Source organism: Poecilia reticulata, chromosome 19 (genome assembly GCF_904066995.2).
Source record: "Poecilia reticulata chromosome 19, P_reticulata-male-v2, whole genome shotgun sequence".
Taxonomy (NCBI): domain Eukaryota; kingdom Metazoa; phylum Chordata; class Actinopteri; order Cyprinodontiformes; family Poeciliidae; genus Poecilia; species Poecilia reticulata.
Window position 1 is genome coordinate 18,846,572 of NC_088848.1, and position 26,944 is coordinate 18,873,515.

The following is a 26,944-nucleotide window of genomic DNA, read 5'->3' on the forward strand; positions in this document are numbered from 1 at the left end:
TGCACCGTTCCTGGGAAAGGTCGTAATTTGTCACCTAATTTTTTGATAGTTCCATTTGAACTTAGTGCAACATTTGGAGAGCTGGTTGGACTCTCTGGTATAGTACTTAATTGGTTTGAATTTTACCAAAACAAAAAAAAAAAAGAAGCTTCTTTTGGATCAATAGGCAAATATTTAAAATTTCAAATGCCGTAAAACAGCTGGGACCTTTGGAATATTATTATTTGGAAAAGGTACAATTCCTACAGGAATCTTAGGATAACACCAGTTTCCCAACAACTGATGACCTGAAGGAGGGGAAAAAAATCCACTCATCGTATCATTCTGAGATTTCTTCCTCACAGGTCGTTTTGTTTTTATGAGAGCATTCCGGATTTAACGGGAGTGGATACGTCTTTGTGGGCCGTATGTTTTGCGGTCCAGTCTTTCAGAGAATGAAAGAGCCCAGAGAGAACGACTATCAATTGAAATCAACATACTGTAAGTTTGGACCGTTAGTTGGACGTAATCTGAAACCAAATGGATGAAATTGAAAAGCAAACTGCTCCTGCTGAGGGATAGAGGAAAATAATCATTAAACTAATAATTCTGGCTCATAAAAGGATGTCAAAAAAATCTTTTTCCATGAGGCATCAAGATAATGAATGGCTTTTATTTGTTAATAGTAGTCATCCATCTTGTTTCTGCCAGTGTATAATTAACACTGTGATTTGTTGCGTATCAACCCACCGCTGTAAGAGGACTCTGCCGTCTGGCTGGATTCCTCGCCGACCGGGGATCAGCTCTACGGTTCTGGAATCTAAACAGGAGATAAAGAATCAAAAAAATGGGGCATTTCACTCAGGAAGCAGTTTTCCTGCTGTCTTGCTCCGGCTTGTCCGACGAAGGTTGTCTGCCTGAGCGTGACGCGTGTTTATGGAATTTGATTAATTAAAGGTTTGAGCTGGCAGCTCAATCCTGACAATTATAAGAACAGCTAAAAAAAAGAAGTGGGCTTTGCAGGGCTGGCCCGAGGCATAAGCAAACTAAGCCTGCTGCTTTGGGCCCCGGGGCCACTAAGGGAACTCCTAAATGGAAATGATGCTTTTTTCCTTAAGTAATAATTTCTATGTGATTATTTTAACAAAAACACACAATTTCATTATAAAATTGTGATTTTTTTTAAAAACAATGATCATGTAGAAATCATTTTTTATATGGGCAAAAGAAAAAAACTAATTGCTCTTGGGGGGCCCCTGGTGTTGGCCCTATAAACTTATTGCAACTTCAAGTCGCAATAAGTTTATAGCAGGTGTGCGAAGGATCAAATCGTCTGAGTGTTGAGTGCAACAATCCACATTATTAGCAGAAATAGAGGCCCCCCCAAAGCCAAATTTTGCTCAGGGGCCCCATGAAGGCTTGAGCCAGCCCTGGGGCTTTGTTACAGTGACATTTTCTGTCTATTGGGTCCCATAAAAATAAGGTTGGCATCTACCAAAATCAACAAATTTGTTTTTATAATATTCATTTCGGCCTGGTCGCTCAGGTGCTGTAAAATTAGCTTAGCACAAAGACATGACACAATTGGAGTACCACAAGGGTGGATTCTTGGTCCTCAACTTTTTTTTGCTGTACATATAATGTGTCTAAGTTCTGAACATTGAAACTTTGATCCCAGAACCTTTTGGATGTTTAGCAAAAAGTGCTAATTTCTGCCTCTGAATACAAAACCTGAAAACTTTGGGATCATGCGAAACTGTAAAGTCTTCACTTAAGCCATGGGATGAGGACCTGCTAAAACAAAAAATAAAAATAAAAAATTCCATATTTCCCAGGGTGCAATGAAAGATAGGGTGGAATAAAAATATAAATATATTTTACTGTCTGAACTCACTCTGCAGGAGGTTGAAATGGCTCAACGCGCTTCAAACGGTAATGGTTGATCCCAGCAACATCAAATTACAAATCATTTTTGCTGAAACTATAATGACGAAGTTTCAGCTGCCATAAAACAGGACGCGAACCCCGCGGGTACGCTTCCTGGAGAGGTTTTCACCCAGCACTGAAGCAACCTGTGGACACACTAGTCCTAAATCTCCTGCATAATTGAGATGCAGCAAAAAGATATTTAAAAGACAAAAATACGAAGGCACTTTTACTGTTAATTTAAACATTTAAACACAGACTTCAAGGCACTTCTTTAAGGACGGTCACATTGCTGCAACCTGGTTAACGCTGCTTTGAACTTTAAAAGATATATCTCACATTATACGTGCGAAAAGTTTAGAAATTATTCCTCCTGATCTTCTGTTTTACTTCACAAAAGTTGTCTGTGAGTTTCCTATGATAATATAAATGGGGAAAAGGGATGCAGAAGGATTTTGACACAATTTGGGGGGGGGAGGGAAATAAAGAAAAACAAATATTTGACATGATAGAAAGGTTGAATAACGACTGCTGAGAGTAAACCTCCACCTGTATTTACACTGTGATTTGTCATTGGAGCTCTTCCAACTCCACCGAGACGACACCACGGCTGCACGCATTCCGCGCTGAATGCTGTCTAATGAATTGTAAAAAATGGCATGGCGAGTGTTATTTTGTGTCAGCGTGACAGATGACTCCCTCCCGTTTATGCATTAGAATTACTAAACGCCCTAATGCAGCGTATCACAGGGATACGTTTCCGCACGACGGAATTTATGTGGAAACCCGCTGGGACGTTTGATGAGGAACAGAAATGTTAACGATGCCGATTTGCTGAGCTATTCTGATAGTTACAATCTCCTCGCATTACAAACCTCATTGGTTTTTCCGTCACTGACAGCAAAGACGCGCCTTTCAGAAAACGATTTGACGCCCTCTGCAGGTTAAAAAGTCTCAGCACAGTTCACGTTAACTTTTCAGGTCAAGATAATCAACTGGCTGAGCCTATAAAGATCCTCTATGTGAAAAAAGTCTCATAAAAAAATAAATAAATGCATTAGGCTGAGGGGTATTAGTCAAGCTAGCTTTATTTACACGCTGCATGTCTGAGGTTAAATATCAGTTCCCATCATCCTTTGCGCTTCAACCCATCAACAGGACTAAGGGAAACCTTCGATCAAAAGGAGTAAAAGTTGAATATCAGTATGTTTAAAATGGCATAACTAACGCAATGTGTAGCATTTGTAATTTCAAATGTTCTGCCAACACATATAATGTATGGTTGATACATGCCAGTGTTTACGCCTCAAGAAGTGGAAAAAAGAAACATCAAATCTTCTTATGTTTATATTTTTACAAGAAAAAAAAATCCTTGTGTTGCTCAAAATATTTGGAAGTATTATTCAGTAAAATATTGCACTAAGCACATAAAAGTTCAACTTAAGTATATTTTCATTCATACTAGTCATCCAATTAATGTGCGCCGCTTGTTTATTTATTAGATATTTCTCATGCATTCAAACACAAAAGGAAAAGATATTTTAGAGTATGATGTGTCCAGTGACATTCTTTGAGTGTATGTGACCCAACCAAGACTAGAAAAGTAAGAAATGACCAGCACCGTCCTGAGGTTTCTCTCACTGCATTCGACTCTAAACACAGTAAAAAGTTCAGCTGAACGTCGACTTTATTTATACAGCACATTTAAAAACAACAGCAGTGGATAGAAGTGCTTCACAATAACACCAACAATCACAAAATGGTAAATAGAATAAAACTTTAAAAATAAACCTAAAGCTGATGACTCTCACCGTCCAAACGGCGGTCAAATGTGTGGCTCTGATCATTAAATGACAATTAAGGATAAAATTATATGGAAAAACCTTCAAACTCTGTCAAACGTACTTAGGATCACATTATTTGAGCGTCAGGTGAGGAACAGAATTAGAACTGACTTAAAGCTCCTGCGGCTTACTCTCCTCGGTATACTACGATGTTCTTATCCGTCTCGTGAATCCGGATCTCGTAGAGCAGGCTGGCGGGAAGAGCCTTCGCCATGTTGTCCCAGATGTAAACGGCCAGGTTTTCTGTGGTGCTGGGGAGCGAGAGGAGAAATGTCTGGTGAAACGTGCGTATCTGCAGTCAAGAGAGACGATCAGGGAAGGTTACAGACCTCACAACGTCGGCAAAGTACGGAACGTCCTTATCCAGGTTTTTGTGGTCCAGAGGAATCATGATGACTTCCTGTTGAATGGACAGGGCGGTGTCAGCCAGATTTCCGTACCACAGCAAAAACACATTAAAAAAAATGTAGAAGTAGGAGAAAGCTTACAAGGAACAAGGATAAAATTCAAGAGTTCAATGGAAGTTCCTTGTTTGATGGTCCAAAGTTCTCTTTTCGGATTAAAGTACATTTTTAATTTCATTTGTGAATCAAGGTTCCAGAGTCTGACCACAAGTTTCACATTTTAAAGCATTTATATCTGATGATAAACTTTGTGTAGATCCTGATTTGACTTTGCGGAAGGCAAGAAAAGTCAACAAAAAGTGCCAACAATCCAAACACCAAATGCTAAAAGCTTAGCATTATCCCACTACTAACCGTGTTACACAATAAAATAAGTTTTGTTGTCTTTTATTAAGGCATTTCTGCCAAAGGACCACTTAAAGACACTTGACTATCATTCTTGGCTTCTGTATGTTAAAAAAAATTGAAGTTATAAGTCCAAGTCCAAGTCTTACACCATTAGCCATTAGCTTTAGCATCTCAGTCACAGAGTTTTATACCAGACGTGAGGATTGCTAGCAGCAAAATCTAGCAAGTAACACTGGTCATAGTTTAATCCAATAGGTTTTCTGGGTTAACATGAAGTGATTTAAAAGTAAGTGAATTATGAAGAGAGAAATGCAGATTTACCGTATAACATTAATTTCACAAAAAATAGTTGTTTAATTTGTAAAATGCATTAATTTTCTTTAGCATTAGCTCAAGATGATGTGTTTACTGTGACCTTACCTCAATGCTCCTCTTCAGGTCCGTCAGATTCATGACCATGCCGGTGACGGGATCAATCTGGGATCATATGTCACATATAAAGACGGTTTTATCTAACTGCTTGTGATTAGATAGTCGTTCCTTCAGTGGAACTACGACCTTTTATCAAAAATATTTGTGTGATACTCACTTTTCCGCGTACAGTCACCTCCACTGTGGAGTAAAATGAGAGCAAGCAGGTGAATCGGTAGAAACGGGAACAGAATCTGTGCTTTATTTGAGACTATCTTTGGTTCATGTAACAGCAAGACAAACCCTTGTAGTTGTGTCCATGACCGTAGGGATTGTTGCACTTTCCGTAGACTTCCTTATTCTCTTCGTCACTCAGGCGAAGACTACAAGAGGTTGCAGAGAATATATGAATTAAAACTCCTGGAGTCAGATTTGTTTTGGTTTTGTTTTTGCAGTTTTTAAGGCAAGGGTTTAGAGATTTTGTACCCTGTTAGTGCAGGTCAAACAAGAATAAAAATGTGGCAAGGGGCTATTGACATATGTTGCATTTAAGAACATTTCGTATATTACAACTTAATAGATTTATACATGATTTAGAACTATTTTGTTAAAAAAATGGTGCTAATTTAAAGAGGGGAAAGGTGATCATTTAAATCAAATAATACAAATGAAATCAATAGTAGTTTTACATGACTAATAATTGTTATTCTTACTTTGCTTTGAACAAAAGGAATTTTGGGAAAAAAAATTAATTGGAATGATACAATTTATGTAAACGTATTTGTATGTCTAATACATGTAGAAGATATTTTTTAATACAATAAGGTTAAAAATATAATCTAAAACTGTTGTGAGCTATCATAAAGCTATTATAAAGTGGCTGAGGACGAATATTAACATATTTGCTTTAACTTCCCGAAGAGGGTTTATATTTACGACGCTATTGACTGCACCTAAATGCATCATTAAAGCTTTGCACGTTTATCTGAAAGACAATTCCGGAATGACTTGTTCCTACCTGCGTTTTCTTTGAAGTAGTGAAAGTATAAACTCCTCCATAGTTCATTTTGTGTCCCCGTTTTACATAAGTTGTGCTTTTTGAAATACGCCGACTTGTGCGGTCACAGCCAAAGCATCGCGAGTTTCTACGTAGTTAAACGGGATTTTCCGCATATTCTATCGCTTATCAGGAAAACCAGCGGTCTTATTTCATCCAAACCCTTTCTGTTCTGTCACTTTAACCTGCGTTACGTGTCCACTATGGGTCCCTCCTACGTTGTATCCCTTCAGACACAGCGGTAGTAGCTGGGGTACCTGTGGAGCCGGTGGCAGGCGCTGAAGCTCTGGACTCGGGTGATGTATCCTATGCGCTCCGCTGGAGGATTCCCGGAGGATTCGGCCATGTTTGGCAGAAGTGGAGGATGGAGACTAACCGCTGATACCGAACAGAGAGTAGTTCCAGTCGGCTGTCCCCTGCGTGACTCACGCCGCCCGTGATTGGCTCATTTCTGGGCGTAAATACGGCTCACATGGCCGCATGAGTGTCAAACCTGGAGCCGAACGTGGTTGAAGCACAGCGAACCACACACGGGCTGTTACTGAGTAATAAAGAAATCTTTGTTCGAAATGTTTCCTCCGTGGTATTTCTGCGGAGGCATTTTCCGCTACTTGAAAGAAAAACAAACCGATACATTGTGTCGGAACGGAGACTAAAAAAAAATCCTGATTATGAGTCATAATTAAGTCTTTTGAGTTTCTACCAAGTCGGAATTAGTGTTTGATCATGACCATAACTTCAATTTAAAAATGACTTTGACCTTATCACCGTAATAACTATTTAATGTTTCTAACATTTCCACACTCGTTTCACGCTTTAAGTTCCTCTTTCTGGCTCTTAAAGCTCTACAGTCGTCATGTGAGAGTCACCAGATGGTTTCTGCTCAGATTTACAATTACTCCTTTCATTCATGCATTTTTTTTTTATCCATTTCATCCTTGTCCAAAAATATTATATTATTGTATCCCCAAAGCCATCTGTATTTTATTTTGTTTTATCCTTCCAACTGTTATTTGCTGTAAGACACTAACAGGACTGTTCTTTGACCTGCTAGGAGCTTTAGTTTATGTTTCCTAATAGCAGAAACAAAAGGAATGTGTCCCTGAATAGAAGACCGTACGCCATGAATTCATTGTGACAACGCTTTCTTTTTGCCATGGCAACGTTGAGAAATGAGATGATGTAGCAGCTCAGAAATAATTGTCCCTTCAGTTTCATATTCCTTTAAATATGATACAAAATATTTACAATGAGACAAAACTGGTGCGTTCCAATTGAAAATCTGAGACACTGACAAATGTCTGGAATGAGTCATTATAGACTTTATGGTGCCACCTTAAAAAAAGATATTTTGATATGTTAGAAATAAGAATGCTTTTGATATTTTAAAGTATACATTACCATAAAATAGCATATAAAAGAAATCGTAAATCTTCAAAAATAAGCAAAAAGCAGAACGAAACGCAGGATGAGTGAAGTTTACTCATCTGGCCTCTAGATGGTGATAGAGGACCTTGAGATGAAAAACAGTTTCATAACTAATGATTTATGAGGTTGGGATTGTTTTTCTTTTGACGCCATTCCAAGTGAAATACCTTTTATTTTTTTATTGTAGAAATCATCAAGTGTTTGTTCAGTTTTTCTCTTAGACTGTAGGGAACTACCCACTTCAATAGCCAGACATTCACTGAAAAAAGCACACAAAAAAAACACCTACTTTTCTTTTGTTGTTTTTCTTAATTTGCACAAAAATGTAGACTGACGTCTTATAAGAAACAGAAGGAAAAACAAAACGTGGCATTTCATGACAATTCACCAGTTTTTAATTTGTGCACATACATCACAGGGTGTTCATATGTACAAACATTTCATAAGTTCCATATGTACAGTAATCATTGAAGCATCACATGAATACAAAGCAAGTTAAAGCCTGCTACATATACTTTAGACCCAGCATTATTCACATTCAAAAAACAAATACATTGTATTTATATGCACACTTCAATCCAGATGATGTGACATTTGGATATATTTCACTGGCCTGATTTATAGTTTACACAATAAATCACCAAAATCAGTATAAAAAGAGATTAATACTGCTATAACTTTTGTGAGAGATAGGAAAGTTTGCTGTGTAAACTTACACACATCGACATTAACATTATATTTGGCTAAATATATGAAATTGCTGTTTGAAGATGTTTCTTTTTTGTCTATTTTGCCAACAAAAACATGACACAGAACTATTTTTTAATAGCTGAGAAATGGAATAAAACCCTAAAAATGTAAATACAGAATAATGTGTTTTGTGACACCTTCAGATTAGGTTCAGTGTAAGAAAACACCAGGACTACAAGTGAACCAAATAGAGTAATTTCCTTACCTTTATTAAAATTACATTATGTCAACTTATCTTGTTCAAATTATATCAGTAAGTCCACAAGTTAGTGAGATGTATACCACCTCCTTTTAAAGCAGATTTTAGCAACTTAAATTATATCGAAATAAAAATATGTATATCGCTAGAATACAGCGCTAATTAGGGAATATTAAGGCTAAACGTTTCACATCAAACACTTGCTACGTCCGTGTTTACTAATGTTGAATGAACGTGGCGGCTGCAATACCTTACCAACTCCGCTACACCTCTCCAGTGCAGTTCAACTCCACCGAGAATAAACTTTTACATGTACGAAGATGTTTGTTTTTGCGCTTTCCGGGTTTTATACTTGTTTGGAAATTACCCCCTGCTTTCCCATCAGCTGTTCCCCCACATTAGCGGTCGAAGCTAACAAGTTACGACTAGCTTGTTAGCTTCGATGCATTTCATTTTTCTACGCGCCCGCAAGGGATTAAAGAGCAATTAACTTCAAAGAACCTTAATTAATAAAATCTAAGATAACCCTTTACGGTTCCTGTGGAATTTAACTGTAACCATATTCATAAATGATAGGAAGTTTTTAAAAAGGTTATATTTAAGTAATAACTCTTAAAATTCTGGTATTTTCTTAACATCTGCATAGTGCTAAATATGTTGACTACATCCTGTACTTCCATAATTCCCTCTTAAAAGGGAAAAATAATTATTCCTGGACCCATAAGGACTTCTTTCAGTAATCTGTCCTGTACACTACTCCATGTTTCACAATGAGCAAACACACCCACACATTGGCAGGAGATAATAAAAAAAAGTCAGGAAGCAGCAACTGATTACAGTTCAGTACTTCTAATACGTTTTCATTCCTTGCATCAAAAATAATCTGCCCTATTACGTTTGGAGATTATAAAGAAAAACACTTTCATTCTGCGTCACTTCACTATTACAGTCACAATTTGAAGGAATGTCTAGAGTCCATTTTATCACAAGAACGTACAGATTAAATTCACGGAGAATTCTGCATTTAAATTATGTGAAGGCAGAATAGTTTGGCTTGTGGTTGTGAGGAACATCTATGTTTTTTCACACAGACATAAAAGTGCCAAAAAAGGAAGCAATGTTCCAAAGTACAGGAGGCTATAAAATACTTTCGCACATAAGAGATATCGTAAATTATAAAGTGAAGATAATTCACAGGAAAATGTGAATAATCCAACAATCAAGGGGGGGAAAAAAAGAGGCAAATTACATGTCTGTCTTTTCACAGAAGATGATGGATGCAGTAGCTGTAGAGGTTGCAGTGATTGGTTCTGGGTGGACACTACATGAGGCTTTGAGTGAATCACAAGAAGGAGCCAATGAAGTCCACGTTTTTCACAGATAGGCTGTCTTCCATATTACCATGAAGTAATACCATAAGTTCCAAGTTCCCCTTTCATTTCCTTCACTCCTTGTGTTGAAATCAGTATTTTTGCAGAAAATGACAAGGATTGAAAAGCACTTTTCACGAGCCAAGGCTGAGATGCTTTTTATACTGTCTCTGTGTGACCTTGGGAAAGACCACGGTAGTATTAATTTGGAGACCTGCCGCTGTTGCTCCTTAAAGCCGATAATGGAGGTAGTCGGAGAGCCGAGTTTGAGGGAAAAATGCGATGGAGGTTGGGGTTTGGAGCAGCGTTCCATCGTAACCAGTGATACATGTGTCTGTTGCTGGTTTGGCAATGCCAGCTTCTTTAAGGTAAGTGTCACAGTAGGTGGTTGGCTCGAGTGGCTCGTGAGTAAAAGTCTTTGTGGCTGCATCACATAACCATTTTGTGCACAGAATTAAAGCTAGGGTTAGAGTCTTTACCACAACCCCCAGATATATCAGTGACGTGCGGTGAGATTCATTGCTGGTGAGGCACTGACTTATGACTTAGACACCATCCATGTTGTTGGACCTACGGAAATTTCGCGCATGCATACAACGCTGGGGGGCAAAAAGACTAATCATTTACATGTCATCCAGAGCCGCGTTAACTCAGTGAAACTTATAAATGTAGGTATTAATTTCGCAGCTCGCTCAGCTCGCTGCTGCCTCACTGACTTCGCTTCTGAGCATTTGAATGGGAAAATGCAAAAATCCAGCGATTTTGAAGAAAAAATAATCAGAATTGGTGAAGCTAAGTAAAAAATAGATACTTTATAGTACATGAAAATAGCAATATAAATGATTTTATATTATATATTATTTTTCCATTATTTTTCCCTGACCGCACGTCACTGAGATATATATAGGCAACTAAATCCTTGCCACATAAACTGGAATTTATTTTTTCTGTACAGGTAATACAAGTCTCGGTAGAACAAACTGCATTTCTAAAACCATTTCATTTTCCCATCCCCTGAAGTTGGCTCATTCTACTTGGAGAATACATTCATTGTCTGAACTCCAATTTGGTTGGATTTTACCAACTGAGTTCAGAACTGGCTCTCTTCCAGGATCTCCTCCATCGTCTCTCCCAGTGTCATCTCACCATCACTACTGGAAAGACTCTTCCTGGTAAGAAAGTCGAGCCCTGCTGAGTCGTAGCCCTCAAGTCCCTGGCCTTTAAGTGGCCCGAGTCCAAGAGGCCTACTTCCCCCTTGCACGGCCACCTGGAGGAGGTGTGGACGAGCAGTCGAAGCGGCGCCTTCGCCATAGGAGTCAAACTGCCGAGAGCGCTTCCTGTGCTGTCGCCGGGTGCACTTCCAAAGGTGCTTGAGATTTGCTCCTCGAAAACAGGTCCGGACCTTGAAGTGGTTTGTGAACAAAAACAGTTGCCAGCGCTTTTTCAGCTCAGTTTGGACCTACAAGAAAACAGCATTACATATTAACTGTCGGTACATTACTACACCATGGTATTCGCTGCAAGTTTGAGTCTTTTTCTGTAACGTTTTACTTAAACAGCTAGATTTCTCAGTAGTAAGTTTGATTACAGTTTTGTAGCTGTGTGCTTATGCAAATTACATTTCTCTTTAGAGAGTAACTCTCCCTCTCACATTAGCAGTAAGCTACAAGTAACTTAAAGTTTTTAGAGCTGTAACAGGACATCTTAAATGTCCGGGAAAGTTATGACGCATTTGGCTTCCTGTATGTCTACCCCTTGCACTCCCACTGAAACCACTGATCACAATCCAGAACTGTTTTCAGACTATTGATTTCAAACTGCTTGGTTGGTTCTAAGCTCATGTCTGTCATTATTATCATTAGCTTTAGTGTGGGAACATTACCACCTATCATGGCGGATACCAAAGTAAAAGAAAATTTGATCTATTTTAAAAAAAATATTTGTTTATTGCTAATATTTTCCCCATATAATTGCGTCCACCAAACTGTGACGGCATAGATTGATATATGTACTGCTACACCCAACCTAACTATTCCTTCCTAATATAGAACGATACTGTGACCAAAACCATACCTCTCCATTAGCAAAACAGTACAGCACAGCAACCAAGAATCCCTGAAAAATGCATGGAATAAATTTTAGAGCGGGATGATGTTGGTGAACAAAACCAAAACGAACACTCTGTGTACAAAAATGATTGTTTTTGTACTACCTGGAAGGAACTGAGAGTGAGGTTAATGAAGTTCCGGGCATAGCGGCTGCTGCCCTCCATACATTCGTCTATCAGCACTGTGAAGACCACTTCATGGATTCCCAGCAGGGGAATCAGCACCAACGTTGCCCTGGCCAAACTGCAGAGCACAAACAGTCCGATCAGATTTATTATAATTTAGCTAAGCAGAAAATACTGCAGTAGAGAAAGGAAAGAAGTTTCTGAAGTATGTACACTGGTTTTGTTCCCTTGGTGACATTTACGCCCACAATTTATGGGTGTGACATTTAAATTCGAGATGTGGGATTAACATTTTACCAGCTTATTTAAATCAGGAACCTTATATACGTTGGAGCTAAATGTCAACGTCAAACTTGTTTTCCGAGAGTTGGCTTCAGCGGCTGGAGTACCTGTATCTGTAGTCAGTGAATTTCACCTGATCGGCTTTCAGCTTCGACAACAACAGCATCAGAATTTTGATGAATATGAAAAAAATGACCTGCAAAAACATATTAATGGTACATTTAAACGCATCGCATTAGACTAGAGTGGAAAATGACCAATAACGTCAAACATGACAAGTGGACGCCTTTATTAGCAATAAAATAGTAAATATCAAATATGCTTGTGACTATAGCTGCATCACCACATCGTCACATGATTCTCCTTTATAGCAAACATCCAGATTAAGCAATGCATTGTTCAGTCAAACAGAAATCTAGTTAGTTCCTGAAGTCAACTTCACCACAGAGTGGCCTGAGGAACATCCCCTACCAGCACTGACAGGGTAATCGGGCCTCTTATTATCCACCAGAACCATCTGTTCATGATTGACCAGCACCTTGAGAGAGAAAGAAGCGCCAAGTGTGAACAGAGAGCATGGTAATCATTTAAAGGAGAAGCTTGGACTCCATGCGTTCAAACACTCACCCCGTGTTTTCATACAGAATCTTAACCACAGTCCATGGCGTCACGAACAGGACGGGAGTCCCTGGAACATGACAGAAGCAAGATATGCTGATTTCCCAGAGTACATTAGCTTAGAGTTGGATCTCAGAGGCTTTAGATATGATGTCAATTCTGTTACAGTGCAAATATTTTTGTTTTTAGTTGTTTTGCGTTTACTATTAAATGATTTTATTCAGTGATACAGAGGTAATAAAAAGTAAGAAAATGTCTCATAATCATGAGTTCTTCCAGGCGGAACAAGGTGTAAATTCAGGAAGGCTGTTTGGGTATTCAACCAATGGACCGTCCAACAACGCACAATTGATGGTGATTTAAGGAGCCCAATGACACCAATTCTACATAGTAATTATAAAACTATAGACTGATATTTTTAAAGCCTTGCTTCCCTGTAACAAAGTCTGCACGTGCCCGTGACTTACCCCATCCTAGCAGAATGTATTTCTTCAACAGGCACCTCTTGGTCAGCACAGCAGTGAAGAGCAGCGTGTGAAGGAAAATGGCCTCCACCAAGAGCCAGAAGTAATTACACGCCACAAAGTACTCCAAGCACACTTTGGAGAACTTGCACAGCAGCACTATCTGTTGAGGGAGAAGATTGAGCTGAAGCGGTACGCTTTGGACGAATGAGGCAAAAGCTGTTCGAGTCAAACCTGCTTCTACATGAAAAACAAGGCAGCGTTGAGAGTACCGCAGAGCTGGAGTAGGAGTTCCACCCGGGGTCGTCCTTGGGCAGGTTGGAGTACATGAGATGGAAGATGATTTCTTTCGAAATGACGGCGGCCGCCCGCAGGATGAATGACACAAACAGGTTCATGTGGATGTAGTTTCTGGTGCAGTGGAGCTTCCTGGTAAGCAGATACGGGAGCATTGATCGGAACTTCCTGCGCAACTCTAACAGCATTAACCAGGGCGCTGGCCGTAGCGTAGGAGGAAATGGAAATAATGGAGCTACAGGTAAGACTGCCTCGTGGTTCGTAACGTTGTTAGTGATGACTGATCAGCTCAATGGTCTTGTTAATCACTCACTGCTGTAGCTCTCCATATGTTTGAAGCGAGTGAATGCGCAGCACAGCCCCGCTAAAACACAGATGAAAATTACAACTTCCACACATGCCCAGGCTTCTTCGAAAAGGCCAAAATCCTTTTCCCTTTAAAATGACCGTGGTGGGAAAGACGGCTAATGTTTCTATAACCTCTAACCCAGCGTTTGTCTTACAAACCTTCAAAGTTGGGCTAAAGTACAATGTCCAATGAAAATGCTAACTTTATCTTTATGACCAATGGAGTCACCCTCCAATACCTACTGACCTCAGCATGCCCATGAGCAGAGTGGCCAGAGTGAGGGAGAACAGCGACAGGGAATAGCCAATGACAGAGATGAGCCGGAGGGCGGAATGACGCAGCAATTCGTCCTCCTGGATGCAAAATACAAGAGATTTTACGCTCTAACAATAATCTAATTGTCATGAAATGGGCTTGTAGATTCATTTGTAAAGACAAAGTGAAATTTGAAAGAGTAAAGGTTCTTAAAACAAAGGAAAATCCCTCTACCTTGTCTTTAAAGTATTGGTCCTCCTTACATTCAGAATCATCTCGCCAGGGATCTGAGGAGTTCTCCATCTTTCTCCAGCTGCCGTTCTCCAAGCATTCCCGATACGCCCTCCTGTTGCCGTCTGAAGCAACAAGAGAAAAAGCGCAACAAAAACAGTCAACATCATTTTTGACACAACAAATTGATAAGAGGAAAAAACTTTCAATACATTTCAATGAGCTTTTTAGCTGCTCATGGGTATTTACACTAGTTTTATTGGGTAACGGTGTTTAAAATATTGAAAAGAAAAAACCAAAGGAGTTGGAAATAGAGTACAGACAATTTTTTTTCAGTGTTGACAATTAAGCGTAATTAATTTTAGGTGTAGGAAACCTTGAACGTTAGTCAACCTAATGCAAACGTAGATTTGAAAATAATATTTTTCAAAGTTTTAAACATCCATCTGCACTAAAGACACTCGTTCCTGAGAGGAGAAAGCGTGGTGATAAACGGCGACACCCGTTCAAAACGAATCAATGGTGAAAGGAAGCATCGGAACTCAGACTAACAGATTTATCCTCATAGATCAGATTAGGTGTTAAACACGTTACCCTCGGTGATCCACGGTAAGAAGGGAGGACAGGGGACAGACACATTCCCCGGAGATGAATGGGGCCAGCACACAAACATATCGAAATTTCCTTTACAGTAGTTGCCTAAAAATAGAAAAAGAACATTATGTCTAGGCCGTCCGTCTGAGATGCATAAATCACCACCGTTTGCTCACCACTTGCTGGAAAAGGAGCAGAAGTCAGGGTGCTGTTGCAGTTTTCCCAGTACTCCGTGCGTTTAGAAATGAGGCTTTCGAGCAACGAGGCTGTCGCTTTCTGCAGAGTCACAGCAAAAGAAGAGAAAACTCATAAAGCTGGGTTTCTCAATGTTTTATTGGAAAACAACTTCCAGGAATTGGATAAAATAAATATGTCTTTACTTTCAATTTCCTAAGGTAACAGTATTATGCACTCGTGACAGGTGTTTTCATTTTTCTTGCAAAAACCCACTGAAAGCATCGACAGTGATGATGATTAATTAGAAGGGATAGAAATACATGAAGCTTTTTGTGGAAAGGTTTTTGTTTTCCACTAAGGAAGTTAGAGTTTTTATTGTGACGCTTTGAAAAGGTCTTAAATGGTTCTAAATGTGAAGAAATGAAAATCAAAACCTTGAAAAACGAGAAGTGTGGCTGTTGATTATAATTGGGAAGCATTTTACGCACAAATAAGCGTGTAAAATGTATAGTTCTCCACTGCGACACGACAGAATTACATTCAGAGTTACTTTAACTTACATTAATTCTCCTTCATTTTTAAATTTGTCCAAATTGTATGATGGATTGATCATAGCTTTAATTTGACTTGAGTTCTTCTTCGTCAGCGCAGACAGAGCATCTGCATGTTGTAGGAGGAGATTAGCTAATGTTGTAATTCAGTCGTTGCCTGGACATTTAAGCAGCATTTACATGAATTAGGTATTGACAGTGCTTAGCTCGGTAAATAGGAGGTTCAGAGACGCGACAGGTGATGTTTGAGCTCAGGATACCAGGAGGAAAAAATTGATTGGTCCGACATTTTATATTCCCAATGCATCTGAAATAACAAATTCCTTACTGACTTACATAAAAATAATCAGAATCCCTGTTTGGAAGTATGAAAACAAAAGGAACCAATAATCATTTACAGTGAATAAGGTGCCAGTTAAATAGCTGACCTCTAGCAAAACCAGATGGTCTGACTTTTTAACCAGCTTGATTTATTATTTTTACGCTACAAAGACTTGAATTGTAAATAGGTAAAATATATTCAATAATATACGCAATGGGTTAATGAAAACTCTAAACTTATCAAGTGTTTATTCAGCATCTTTAGCTTTTAAATAAAGTCAATAAATAATGATGTTACCAACTTTACCCAAGACATAATCAAACTAACTTTAACATCTGTTGTCGTTAGTAACACAAATGAAGTCTGAAAACACAATTTTCTGGTCCTTTTCTGTCTGGAAACAATATACTGACACTAACATATGAATAAATCCGCAATTTTGATTGTTTTTAAAAAATAATTATATACTAGTATTATGACAAAATTTAACTTTTTCTCTGAGACAACAAAGAGAAAAAGTAATTTTCATGTGACAATGGTGAACCAATAAATATATTTATTTTATCGTCTTGTGAGAAATCCTGATATTTGATTCCCACAACTGATTCGGTCTCATTCAACATGCCTTCAGGAAACAAAGGAGCAGACGGAACGAGCCAGGAACTGATGAAAATGACGAGCTGCAAGAACAATCAGGAGAAAGTGGACTGAAGACGAGGAGAACGACAAACAGAACGAAGATGATGACAGTAAGGGTGAAGGATAAGAGACGGGTGTCTCTGGTACAGTGTAAGATTGATGGGGAGAGATTTACACCTTCTTTTTTACAAAGAGGTATGGGATGGAACTGAATTTATTCTTTAAGTGTGGAAATGAAACACAATGTCACGTTATTGAACCCTGTAGGTCAAGGTCTAGTATTAAAGGCTGAAACCTTCTTGCACAAAAGTCCTTACAGATGTATATTATTTTACATAAACATGGAAAGTGTATTTAAAAAAATCTGCAACCAACTTCAAATAAATTGGTGATACTAATTCCCAACAGATCATAAAACATGTTTTTGTCTTGATGGGACATTTCCGTGTCTTGTTTTCGTTGACTGATCTCATGTAAATTGATTCTGCAATATCCAAATTGGTCCACTAGGTGGCAGTGTTTGATCAGGATGGATTTCAGTGGCAAAGGGAAAACTGAGACCAATACTCAGACCATTTACCAAATGATCTCACTTAAAGATGGATGCCTGCATTTTTTCCCATACTATATGTAATGACATTCATTATAATTCTGGCTTGTTGTGTTTGACCTGGTTTGATTAAAAATCAAAGTTCCTCTCGTATTATGACCAGGCAGTCCTGATTTTCTGTTTCTTGTGAGGTTAGCGCAAATGCAGCATCTAGACCTCAAATGCTGAGGCTCACTCGGATTTCTGTTCTGCTAGAAAGTTCATGTGTGAGCTGATTGATAGAGCGCAACCTGATCCAAAACTCATTGACAAAAACCATTCAGAAGGAAAAAAAAACACCTATTATCTGTTTTCCATTTTTATTCTTTCAGTCTGGTATTCCAATAGATTAAACTTACACATCAATATATAGTATAATGGGAGCTCTTTCACCTAAGAAAATGTATTCTATCATTTGAAAAGAACCAACAGAGTTAATGAAAGGAGCTAAAGATGATTCTTTGGTGTTTTATGTGTCATAATCCAGTTTTAATTGCCTCGCTGGCACACTACCTGCTCGATGACGACCATTAGAAGTAGAGGAAGCAGGAGTTTGATCCTCTTGTGCTGGGCTGCCAGCAGGTTTGGCATGGTGCTGGAAGTTCACATGGAAAGCAGCTGATTCCTGCTCTCTTCGTTGATCCCACGCCTCATACCTCCTCCGCCGACTCCTCAGGGCCCCTTGCTCATTCCAACTTAATCCCGGCACAGTGGAAGGTCAAGGTGTGGTTGAACTCGCTTGTTCTTTAGCGTAAAATCCTTTTAAGAACTGGTGGGGGTTTTGGTTGGAGGGTGATCATCGAAAACCATGGTGTGGTGCTCACTCAACCGGGTTCCCAGCTTTAGGTATTAAAAATGTCTTCTGGATCCAAAAATCTGTGGAAGGAGTGTTTGAAGGACATCTGAAAGTGGCTGGTCGCAGAGCAGGAGGATTATCGGTGATGAAGACCTCATCTTTCCATGAGGAAGAGGCTGTGAAGGCTGTACTCCCTATAGACTCGGCTCAGCTGGGAGCAGACGGAGCGCCTCTCCCACCCCGTCAGCCCCTAACCAATCAAGACAAGTTCCTGAGGGAGCTGCCTGTATAACTGTACTTGCTGCCGTCCAGGAAAACTGATCACACAGAAGCAAATGATCACCTATAAAACCTACGATTAAAGGTTTATCATTCCCAGAACTACCGACTATTTAAAAAAAATCATAATACAGCCATGCAAGCACCAGCAAATACCACCTGTACTCTGGAGAGACGGGGAATACACTGAGCCTTTCCTTCTGTTTAACTATCCCACTTAGTTAAGGGGCATCAAACAGCATCTCTGACACTAATGGGGATCTTTGTTTAAACCAAGTGCACTGAAGCCAAACACAGGGGAGAAAATGGAGGAGCAGAGCGCCAGAGGTGACAGCACGGGGCCGGATGTCGCGCATTAAACTTCTTTTACAAGCAGAAGCCTTTATTAATTATGCAGCGGTACATGTAAGATCGTTTGCGAGGAATAAGGTGTACCAACTATTTTTTATGGGTTGTTTTTAGGTGTAAATGTTTGCACACTGATGTCTAAACTAACCTTTTTGTTTCAATTGCAGCTGCACAACAAAATTTGACTTTGTTTTAATTAAACAAAAAAATCTCAACAAAAATGTTTTGTTTTTTTTGACTGAGGACACTCTAGTCCTAATATTGAATCTCACTCTGTTAGTTTGGGATAAAATCAGTGAGATTGTTCTGTTTTTTGAAATATAAATACTGAAAAAAACAAAGATTCTGCTCTATAACTTTGTGTATACAGCTTCACTGTTGCCTCTTCAGTTCGGCCTGCCGTCTTCGGTGGACAAACAAATACTTACATTCCTCCATCACCACTACAACTTCTAATATGATGGAAATAGTATTTGATATATTCCTCTTTCTTATGAAATCTACAATCTTATCCTTTTGTTCACACTTAACCCAAGACTTTTAGTCTTATACCAGTCCACAAAGTGGTCCACCAGCTCTCTTTATAAGGTCTGTTGTCCATCTCAAACACAAGCCACAACTGTAGAGTCATCCAGGCCTTTGACTTGTACTATGAACCTGGTATCTACAAAGTGAAAAGGAATGGTGAGCATACAGTTCCCTGTGGTGCTCCTTAGGTCAGAAACTATCTTTTCATCTTCTAAACTGTGTCATTTTCATCAGAAAATTGTGGAGCCAACCACCTATGAAACTAGTTTCTGGCATAACACGGTAGATCAAATAATAATACAATATAATCTTGAATTCGTACACTCTTCATTGATTCCGTCTCCCTTTTGGAACACCTTTTTGTTGTCCAGCAAGTCTTCCAGATCACTGGTTATCCATGGTTTATTATTTTGGAAGTATTCCACTACTCTGGAGGGGATGAGGTGTTTTCCACATTATTTTAAAACCAAAAACAAGATCTGTTTTTCCCAAGAGCAAGTCTTTTTTCATAGAACAGCTGAAAACTGTTGAACTGTAAATGCAAAGACTGAGGTGTTGTTAAAATCTCCACAACTTGCCACTCACTCATTGACATGTCACATACTTTGACCACAACTCCTGTTGCTAACATAGCACTTATCAGTTCCTACTGTAGATAATATAAATACTTACAGTTAACAGCTTAATATATGGACTGTTAAGACCACGATTCACGTACTCTTGGATGTCTTGGGTTACGCCATTTTTTGTTGACAAGCACTTCTAATCTTCCTCGCTAACATACTCACAAGAAATGTCCAAGGCTTCAGTGGCCCTGTACACACAGAGACCAGCAAGGTATATCTTTGTAAATTATTAAGAAAAAATGTGTGTTCACATGACAGAATGTTTGGGATGCAAAAAGAAACCCAAAGTAATGTTAGCTGACACCAGGGATTCTCTAAAAATAGGCTTCTGTAGCTGTTCAACATGCTTAAGGACAACAAAACCCTATTATTAAAACCATTCCTACTGTAAATCATAGAGGTGGGGCAATGATTATTTTAGGCTGTGACACAGGCACAAGGAACTTGGTCAAAACTGATGGCAAGATGGAGACAGAAAGTTATCAGAAAACATTGGAGGAAAATTATTTTTGTCAACCTGATAAAAGCTGCATGATGTCGTTGGACTTCCTACTATAACAATAAATCAGAACACAGGACCAAGTCATCATTGGCAAACAACATTGAGGTTTTCTAAACTCAGTATCATTGAGCCACTTTGGGGAAGATCTCAAAACGTGCAGTTTGTGCAAAACAGCCCAAGAAGTTACAGGAACTGGAGGCTTTTTGCCAAGAATGGGAGGATTTACTGAAAAAATGAAGTGCCTCGTCCTCAACTATCACAAGAAACTTCAAGTTGATGTGGATGTCAAAGGGGCAATGCACAGTTCAACATCTAGGCTATGTAATCTTTCAATCAGAGTCATGTGGAAAGTTTCTCTTGTCAATAAGATTGAAAAATAACAAAAACAATGCATATAAAAGGGCTTCACACAACTACTGACCTATAAAACCGAAATTTAAATTATTCATTTTCTCCTAAAAATGTAAACATTTGCCAGATTACGTTAACCGTAAGTTTTGTAAAAACCCTTCTGATTATGTGAAAAACAATCAGTGATAAGGGGAAGAAAGAAAAGTTTGAGGGTCAAACTACTTCATCAGCTCCTCAAACTGTTCCTGTCTGTGGCTCTAGCTAAGCTCAGTTCATGATATCAGAGATAAACATAACAAATACTGCAGGTGAAAATGGAGAAGCAGGCGATTCAAAAGCAAAGGCAATATACCTGAGGCGTGCGAACCGAAGAAAGATACTTATCTGTTTTAAAGTGAAGGAATAAACCTCAACGATGCATCATGGGGAATGGTAATTTAGCTTTTATTCCTGGGTGATAAAGCGTTTAAAAAGTTTCTTGTGGAATGAATGTGACAGCATCCACTTCCAGAAAAAACAAAAAAAAAAAGATATGGTAATATATATGGCAATTACTGGGAGTAACAGTGTTGAAATTACATTTCTTCGGCTCTGGAAGCATGACAATATAGAGCACTGATTGGATCATATATCCTCGCTGTATGGCTGAATAACAGAGGTTGAAAATGAGATTCAGGTTACAGAGAAAATACTGTACATAGATCAAAAACCTCATAAATCGGAACATTTTAGATAACGGAGAATCGGTGTCAGGTAGAGCCATAGCCGCAGGGCGAGGCGACAGACGCGTTCAGTGTGAGGAAGACGAGTTGAAGATCCTTTTTATGCTCATTTCTGGGGTTCAGTCGAAGATTAGTTTGAAGATAAGTTGTGAAAAACTAAGTTGAGAAACAAATTTATACGTCAAGCTCTCACAGCCATTGATGTTGATGTGCATCATAATGTAGTAAGATGTCCAGGTGGTGACTTTGTTTTAGTAACGTTGCGGATTTACTTCACGTTTTTCAGATGACAACATTTTCCATTTAAAAGTATTTGCTCACTCATCTAAATTGAATGAATTACAATTCAAATCTCTTCTGCTGTCAAGGCAGAATCAGCCCAAGGTAGAAGTGAACTAAGCTGCGGCTTGGGGCCCCTAAACCAGAAGGGGCATCCTGAAAATCCTTGAATTTCAACACAGATCGCAGATCAGAAATACTAATCGCTGTTTATGTACGATGGGAATACTATTCAGTTCAATATGATGGTTTAGGTATAGATAAATTAAAAGTGGAAGCAATTCGGTGGTAGGCCAAGCAAAACCAATGCTGATGTGCAGAGGTTGCCAACTTTCTGTCGAGTCACCAGACCTCCAAACTTCATGTTGACGTTAGATTAGCTGTGCATAGAGAGATTCATGCCAGGGTGTCTGGAAATCCAATAGACGAGTTTAGAGTTTTCTCAATTTCTAGGAGAACAGTAATTGGTTTGTGTCAAGTGTAACGTTTGGTGCAGAGGGGGTTATGTTGTGGAGCCGTTGTTCAGGAGTTGAGCTTAGTCCCCGTAGTTTCAGCTGAAGAGATCTCTCAATGCAAGACATTTTGGATAACTTCATGCTTTCTTCTCTGTGGGAACAGTTTGGGAAAAGGCCCCTTCCTGTTCCAACACGAGAATAATATGAATACTTTTTCAAGTGCCAGTATAAAGGGAAGGGAATATGTGGGGGAAAAAAAAAAATCAGCTGTGACCCAGTGTTTTTAGTGAAATAGAGCCAGTTGGGACAGACCTGACGGGATGGGGCGTTCAGCAGACAAGGCAGTCTGGTCTGCTCATCTGTTCTGGCTCACACACAGGCACAGTCGCAGAGAGGACGGTTCTCCAGGTGCATTTGTCTGGATAATCATGATTGATAATGAAGTGCGTCAATGGAGCATTAGTTGGGGCCGCAGACCAATTATGTCATCTTATGGGTTTTATGTAATGCATATGTGTCTATTTAGAGCAAGAAAAGAACTATGTCATGCTAACTACTGAGACACAATTACCTTGTTGACGTCAATTGTAATGTATTTCTGCCTGAGACTGGTCCTTGTTTGAGGATGTACCACAAGTCCTTTGGGCTATAATCACAAAGGACTGATTGGAAACTATATTTGGTAGATGGGTTTTAGCTTCTCTTAACACACAATCTAGGGATCTAGGGAAATTTCCTTAGTACCTGAGAAAATAAATTGCATGGCGAGTCTTTCGAAAATCGACATTGTTACCCCAATTTTTAGCAACGGTAATGCAACTGAATTTATCTAGAAGTATCTAAGAGGTAGCTAGCAAATTTAAATAAAGGCTTACAGATCTGAAAAGAAAGATTGATGTGTGCAGTAAAAGCTAACCAAGATGCTATGGACTCTTGGTTAAGAGTCTACAGCCAATCGAGTGGTTAAGATACTTGTACTTCCCAGTAATCCAAAATTTAACTGTACCTTAAACTGGCATAACTATATAAGTGTATGTAGCTGAATAATTAAATAAGATGGCTACATCTAAATGATAGTCCATTATTTATTGTATGTAGCAAACAAAGGTTATTATTACAGAATTCATCGGTGAGATGAGCCAGGATTTTTCCTTGAAGCATGTTAGAGGCGTCACGTCGAAAACCCGGAACTGGACTGCAGCAAGCTAAAACATAAACACGTCATTCTTTAATAAGGAAACAATTTTTCTGTGGCTTCTTGCCAAACAATGCAACTTTTTTCTTTCTTTTTTTTTTTTTTACATATACAAAGTGCTTAATTCAACTGCTTTTATGAGACAGTGGCTAAAAGTTGATCCAGTCTCTGAGCTACCTTTTAAGAGTGGACTGTTCTAACACATTGTGACATCCTGTGTAATTGTGCTGCTGAAAGATGAACCTCCACACTGGTCTCAAGTCTCCAGCAAGATTTCTGCCAGAATTTCACAGTTTTTATCTCCATCTTCCCCAAAACGTTGAACAGCTTTCCAACATGATTTTGCAGTTTTTGTGTTTACAAAAACAGCAACATCCATTATTACTTCTGTAAACGGTGCTCCGTGTGTCCTGTTCTTCTGTACATGCAGGGCACTACAGGCTCGTAAATTGTTCACACATAAGTCTGATTTTGGTTGCAGAATTAAGTAGTATGAACGACCAAAAAAAAACAAAAAACTGATTTAATGAAAAATAAATCAGAATTGAGCATCAAAACCTGCTGTGTAAACGTAGCCGACTAGTTTTCTGCAATCTACATGCATGTCAGTATTTTGTCTTTCCTTCTATGCACCTTTGTAGTGCAACAGAATGTAAAGTAAAACAGAAGAAAACCAAATCTATAATCAATTCTTGTGCACAACTTCATGCTTTCATGAAGTAACTGCAATGCAGTGGGCTTTTAAATCTCTGGGTATGGTGCCGGTTTGTTAGTTATCCAAGCTTTTGAACTCTGGCAACGGATTTTTATGGGATAAAAAGTTGATATTAAAAACCTTATTTCCAATTGTGTCCTGGGCTGAACAAGATAAGAAACAAGAGAAACTAAACAATCACATCACCTTTAGATACATGCGACCAGAAAAAAAAAAAAGTTGCATAAAATTTTTCTCTTTGTTCTTGATTATCACTTACTTCAACACATATTAACATTTTGGTAATTTTGATGTTAAAATACCTTTAAAAAAAAAATAATAATCTGGATCTGACTGGAATATGTGGGTGTGATCTCGCTTTTGGACAGACAGATGGAACTGTTAATCTGCCTGAAATATTATTAAATAACTTAACCTCTCTTCCCACTAATCAAACTGACTTTCTGTTATGAACACGGTTACGTAAATCGAGCCTCCGACCCAAACAAACAGCCTGGAAATCAGGGAGTGAATTTTAAGTGAAAGTTGTAAAAAATAAAAATAATTTAAAAAAAAAAAAAGGTCAGGCGCATTTCGCCCCGTTGCACCACCGGCTCAGTGCTAGTCACCCGCTTGAGCTAACGCCGAGAGATGCTGCTCGAAACGCGTATTAGGCAAGCGCCGGCCCGGCCAATGTTTACGATCCGCTCTAAATGGGTTAGAAAGTGTTTAGCAGACACGACAGGTGCTATGTGCGAAGTTTAAGATGTTGCGGTTCCGGTGTGTAAACTGTTTGGGTCTCTGATGCCTGCAGGCCTGCCGCGCTCTGCTCTGGCGGGAGAGCCGCGGCCATTTCTCACGTCCACAGCGCAAACATTTCTCGGTAAAGAGGCGTGAAGACATTAGGCTGCTGTGTTGTAGTAGCAGAAGGAGAAGGACGAAAGGAGTAATTAATCTGCGCACATATGCCTAAGTATCTCAGTAAACAGCAGCCAGAAAAATGAAACCCGAGTCCATTTTTAGGTGCAGGAGGTAGACGACCCAAATTGGTTCCTGCGCTGCAAAAACACGAAATCTCACCAAGTATTTTTGGTCTAGTTGCTAGTGCAAATATCTTAGTGAACTTGAAAGATAAAACTAAAGTAACTTTTCAGCAAGAAATAAGAGCTGGTTTTAAGTCAATAATTCCTTAATATTGGTAAAAATATATATATATGCTATATATATATGCTATATATTTTTTCCCGTAAGAGAAATAATCTGTTCTTAATACTTACTTTTTAAAAAAATAAAAGTTACATATTTATAATTTTTCAGAGTTAAACAACCACGGTAGACAAAATAATGAAAACAATACAACAAAAACGAGACCAAACAGCCAAAACTGGAGTAGTCAGTATCAAGGATTTGTTGGCCATTGTTAGCTTAAAACAAGCTCTGACATCTTGCTGAAAAGTACCTTGTAAGTTTGCTTTTGCCTCATTTCAAGTCTACTAAGATATTTTTTATTAGAAACTAGACCAAAGAAATACTCTGATAAGATTTTATTTTTGCACATTTAGCGGTGAACAAACACATACAGCAGCACATGCTAACGTCTTCGCGTTGTGTTTACATTCGTCCCCAGGCGGAGTGAGGAGGTGGGCTGGGATCGCAGGAGGGCAAATGGCGGCTCTCAGCCGGAAAAACAAACAGCCTGTAGGTCCGCGGAGAGTCAGAGAAAGAGAGAGGGAGAAAAGGAGCCCACCTGGAGCCTGAGGACACTCAGGAACATCCTGTCCAGCGGACGGCTTCAGTCAATAGCAGACACCGCTCCAGGCACCACATCGCTCCGTAGCCAAATAACAGCATCAGGGCCGCATCAGGGCGGTGCGCGGAGGAAATTGATGTCTGATTCCGCGGACAGAAACACATCAAAGTGGCATCATTGATAATTAAATATCAGCTGATTTCTTTGTCTGCTTTCCTGGAAGTTGGGTTCTGGCAACTGCCTGGTGTGTATGTGACTAATGTGAAGATGGTTTTTGTTTTTTTGTTTTTTTTTTTCTTGGTGGTTGCTAGTGTAAAACTGACGCTAATTAGCAGGTCTTCCTGTAGAGGCTGAAAGGTTTGTGGAGCAAGCAAATTTTAATGAAAACGTTTTCAAATGAGGATTTTCTTTTTTTTTTTTAATAAATGGGGAACAATGTCACCTAAATCACTCTGAGGCCTTATTCACATTCAGCTGGGTCATTATAAAAATGAATATTTCTGCCATAATGTCAAAATGTAGCTATGATATAAACTGAATGGTAATGGCTTTAATTATGGAGGAAAATTAAAATAGATAATAACCAATGAATTTTTCCTGTGCCGAGGGAACAAAGATTAGTTTCTGTGGTATTGTTATAAACAACATGTCAGGAATTGGCAGCACCAGTTGTGTGACAACTCTATTTACAAACTGGAAGAAAGTATTTTTGTCATAAATAGTTTTTGAATATTTGATACATCCACAAAGATTTGTAAAAAAAAAAAACACACACACAAAAAAACTTACATTTTCCTTAGTTTTTATTTACCATATATCTCTTGGTACATTCACAAAAAAAAATGTTATTTAAACAATTTAAATTTTCCACTTTTTTTTATTTTTCTACCATACTTCTCTTGGTATATTCGCGAACATTTCAGTTTTAAAAATTGAATTTTTCTGTATTTTTACAGCACAAAGCAACAAAACAACAACAAAAACATTGACACAAAGTGGAAAATACAGGAAAACCCTTTTTAAAAAAAGTCTTTGCCAGAAAGTTCCTTCACGTTTCTCCGGTATACTTGCCGGTTTTTGGCTTGGTTTGCATCGGATTCTT

General features: G+C 38.8%; 2 protein-coding genes and 1 long non-coding RNA gene across 6 annotated transcripts; 1 reads left to right on the forward strand and 2 right to left on the reverse strand.

Moving 5' to 3' along the window:
- Positions 1-3,574: 3,574 nt before the first annotated feature.
- On the reverse strand, positions 3,575-6,504 carry pts (6-pyruvoyltetrahydropterin synthase). 3 transcript variants are annotated; one of them, XM_008437750.3, is made up of 6 exons: positions 6,227-6,504; positions 5,216-5,295; positions 5,091-5,113; positions 4,922-4,978; positions 4,079-4,149; positions 3,575-4,000 (listed from the first exon to the last, which is right to left on the reverse strand). In XM_008437750.3, exons 1-6 carry the CDS (start codon positions 6,313-6,315, stop codon positions 3,877-3,879), a joined length of 444 nt encoding a protein of 147 aa, XP_008435972.1. In that variant the 5' UTR covers positions 6,316-6,504; the 3' UTR covers positions 3,575-3,876.
- Positions 6,505-7,769: 1,265 nt separating this feature from the next.
- On the reverse strand, positions 7,770-26,597 carry glp2r (glucagon-like peptide 2 receptor). 2 transcript variants are annotated; one of them, XM_008437753.2, is made up of 13 exons: positions 25,840-26,597; positions 15,216-15,315; positions 15,040-15,144; positions 14,449-14,570; positions 14,206-14,312; positions 13,586-13,742; positions 13,317-13,476; positions 12,859-12,919; positions 12,703-12,769; positions 12,339-12,427; positions 11,929-12,067; positions 11,790-11,831; positions 7,770-11,175 (listed from the first exon to the last, which is right to left on the reverse strand). In XM_008437753.2, exons 1-13 carry the CDS (start codon positions 25,864-25,866, stop codon positions 10,807-10,809), a joined length of 1,545 nt encoding a protein of 514 aa, XP_008435975.1. In that variant the 5' UTR covers positions 25,867-26,597; the 3' UTR covers positions 7,770-10,806. The 2 variants fall into 2 exon arrangements, with proteins under 2 accessions (XP_008435975.1, XP_008435974.1); XM_008437752.3 differs by lacking the exon at positions 25,840-26,597 and adding an exon at positions 17,831-19,275.
- On the forward strand, positions 25,406-26,047 carry LOC145549195 (uncharacterized). Its single transcript, XR_014085170.1, has 2 exons — positions 25,406-25,554; positions 25,720-26,047. It is a non-coding gene; the product is annotated as an uncharacterized LOC145549195 (long non-coding RNA).
- Positions 26,598-26,944: the final 347 nt, after the last annotated feature.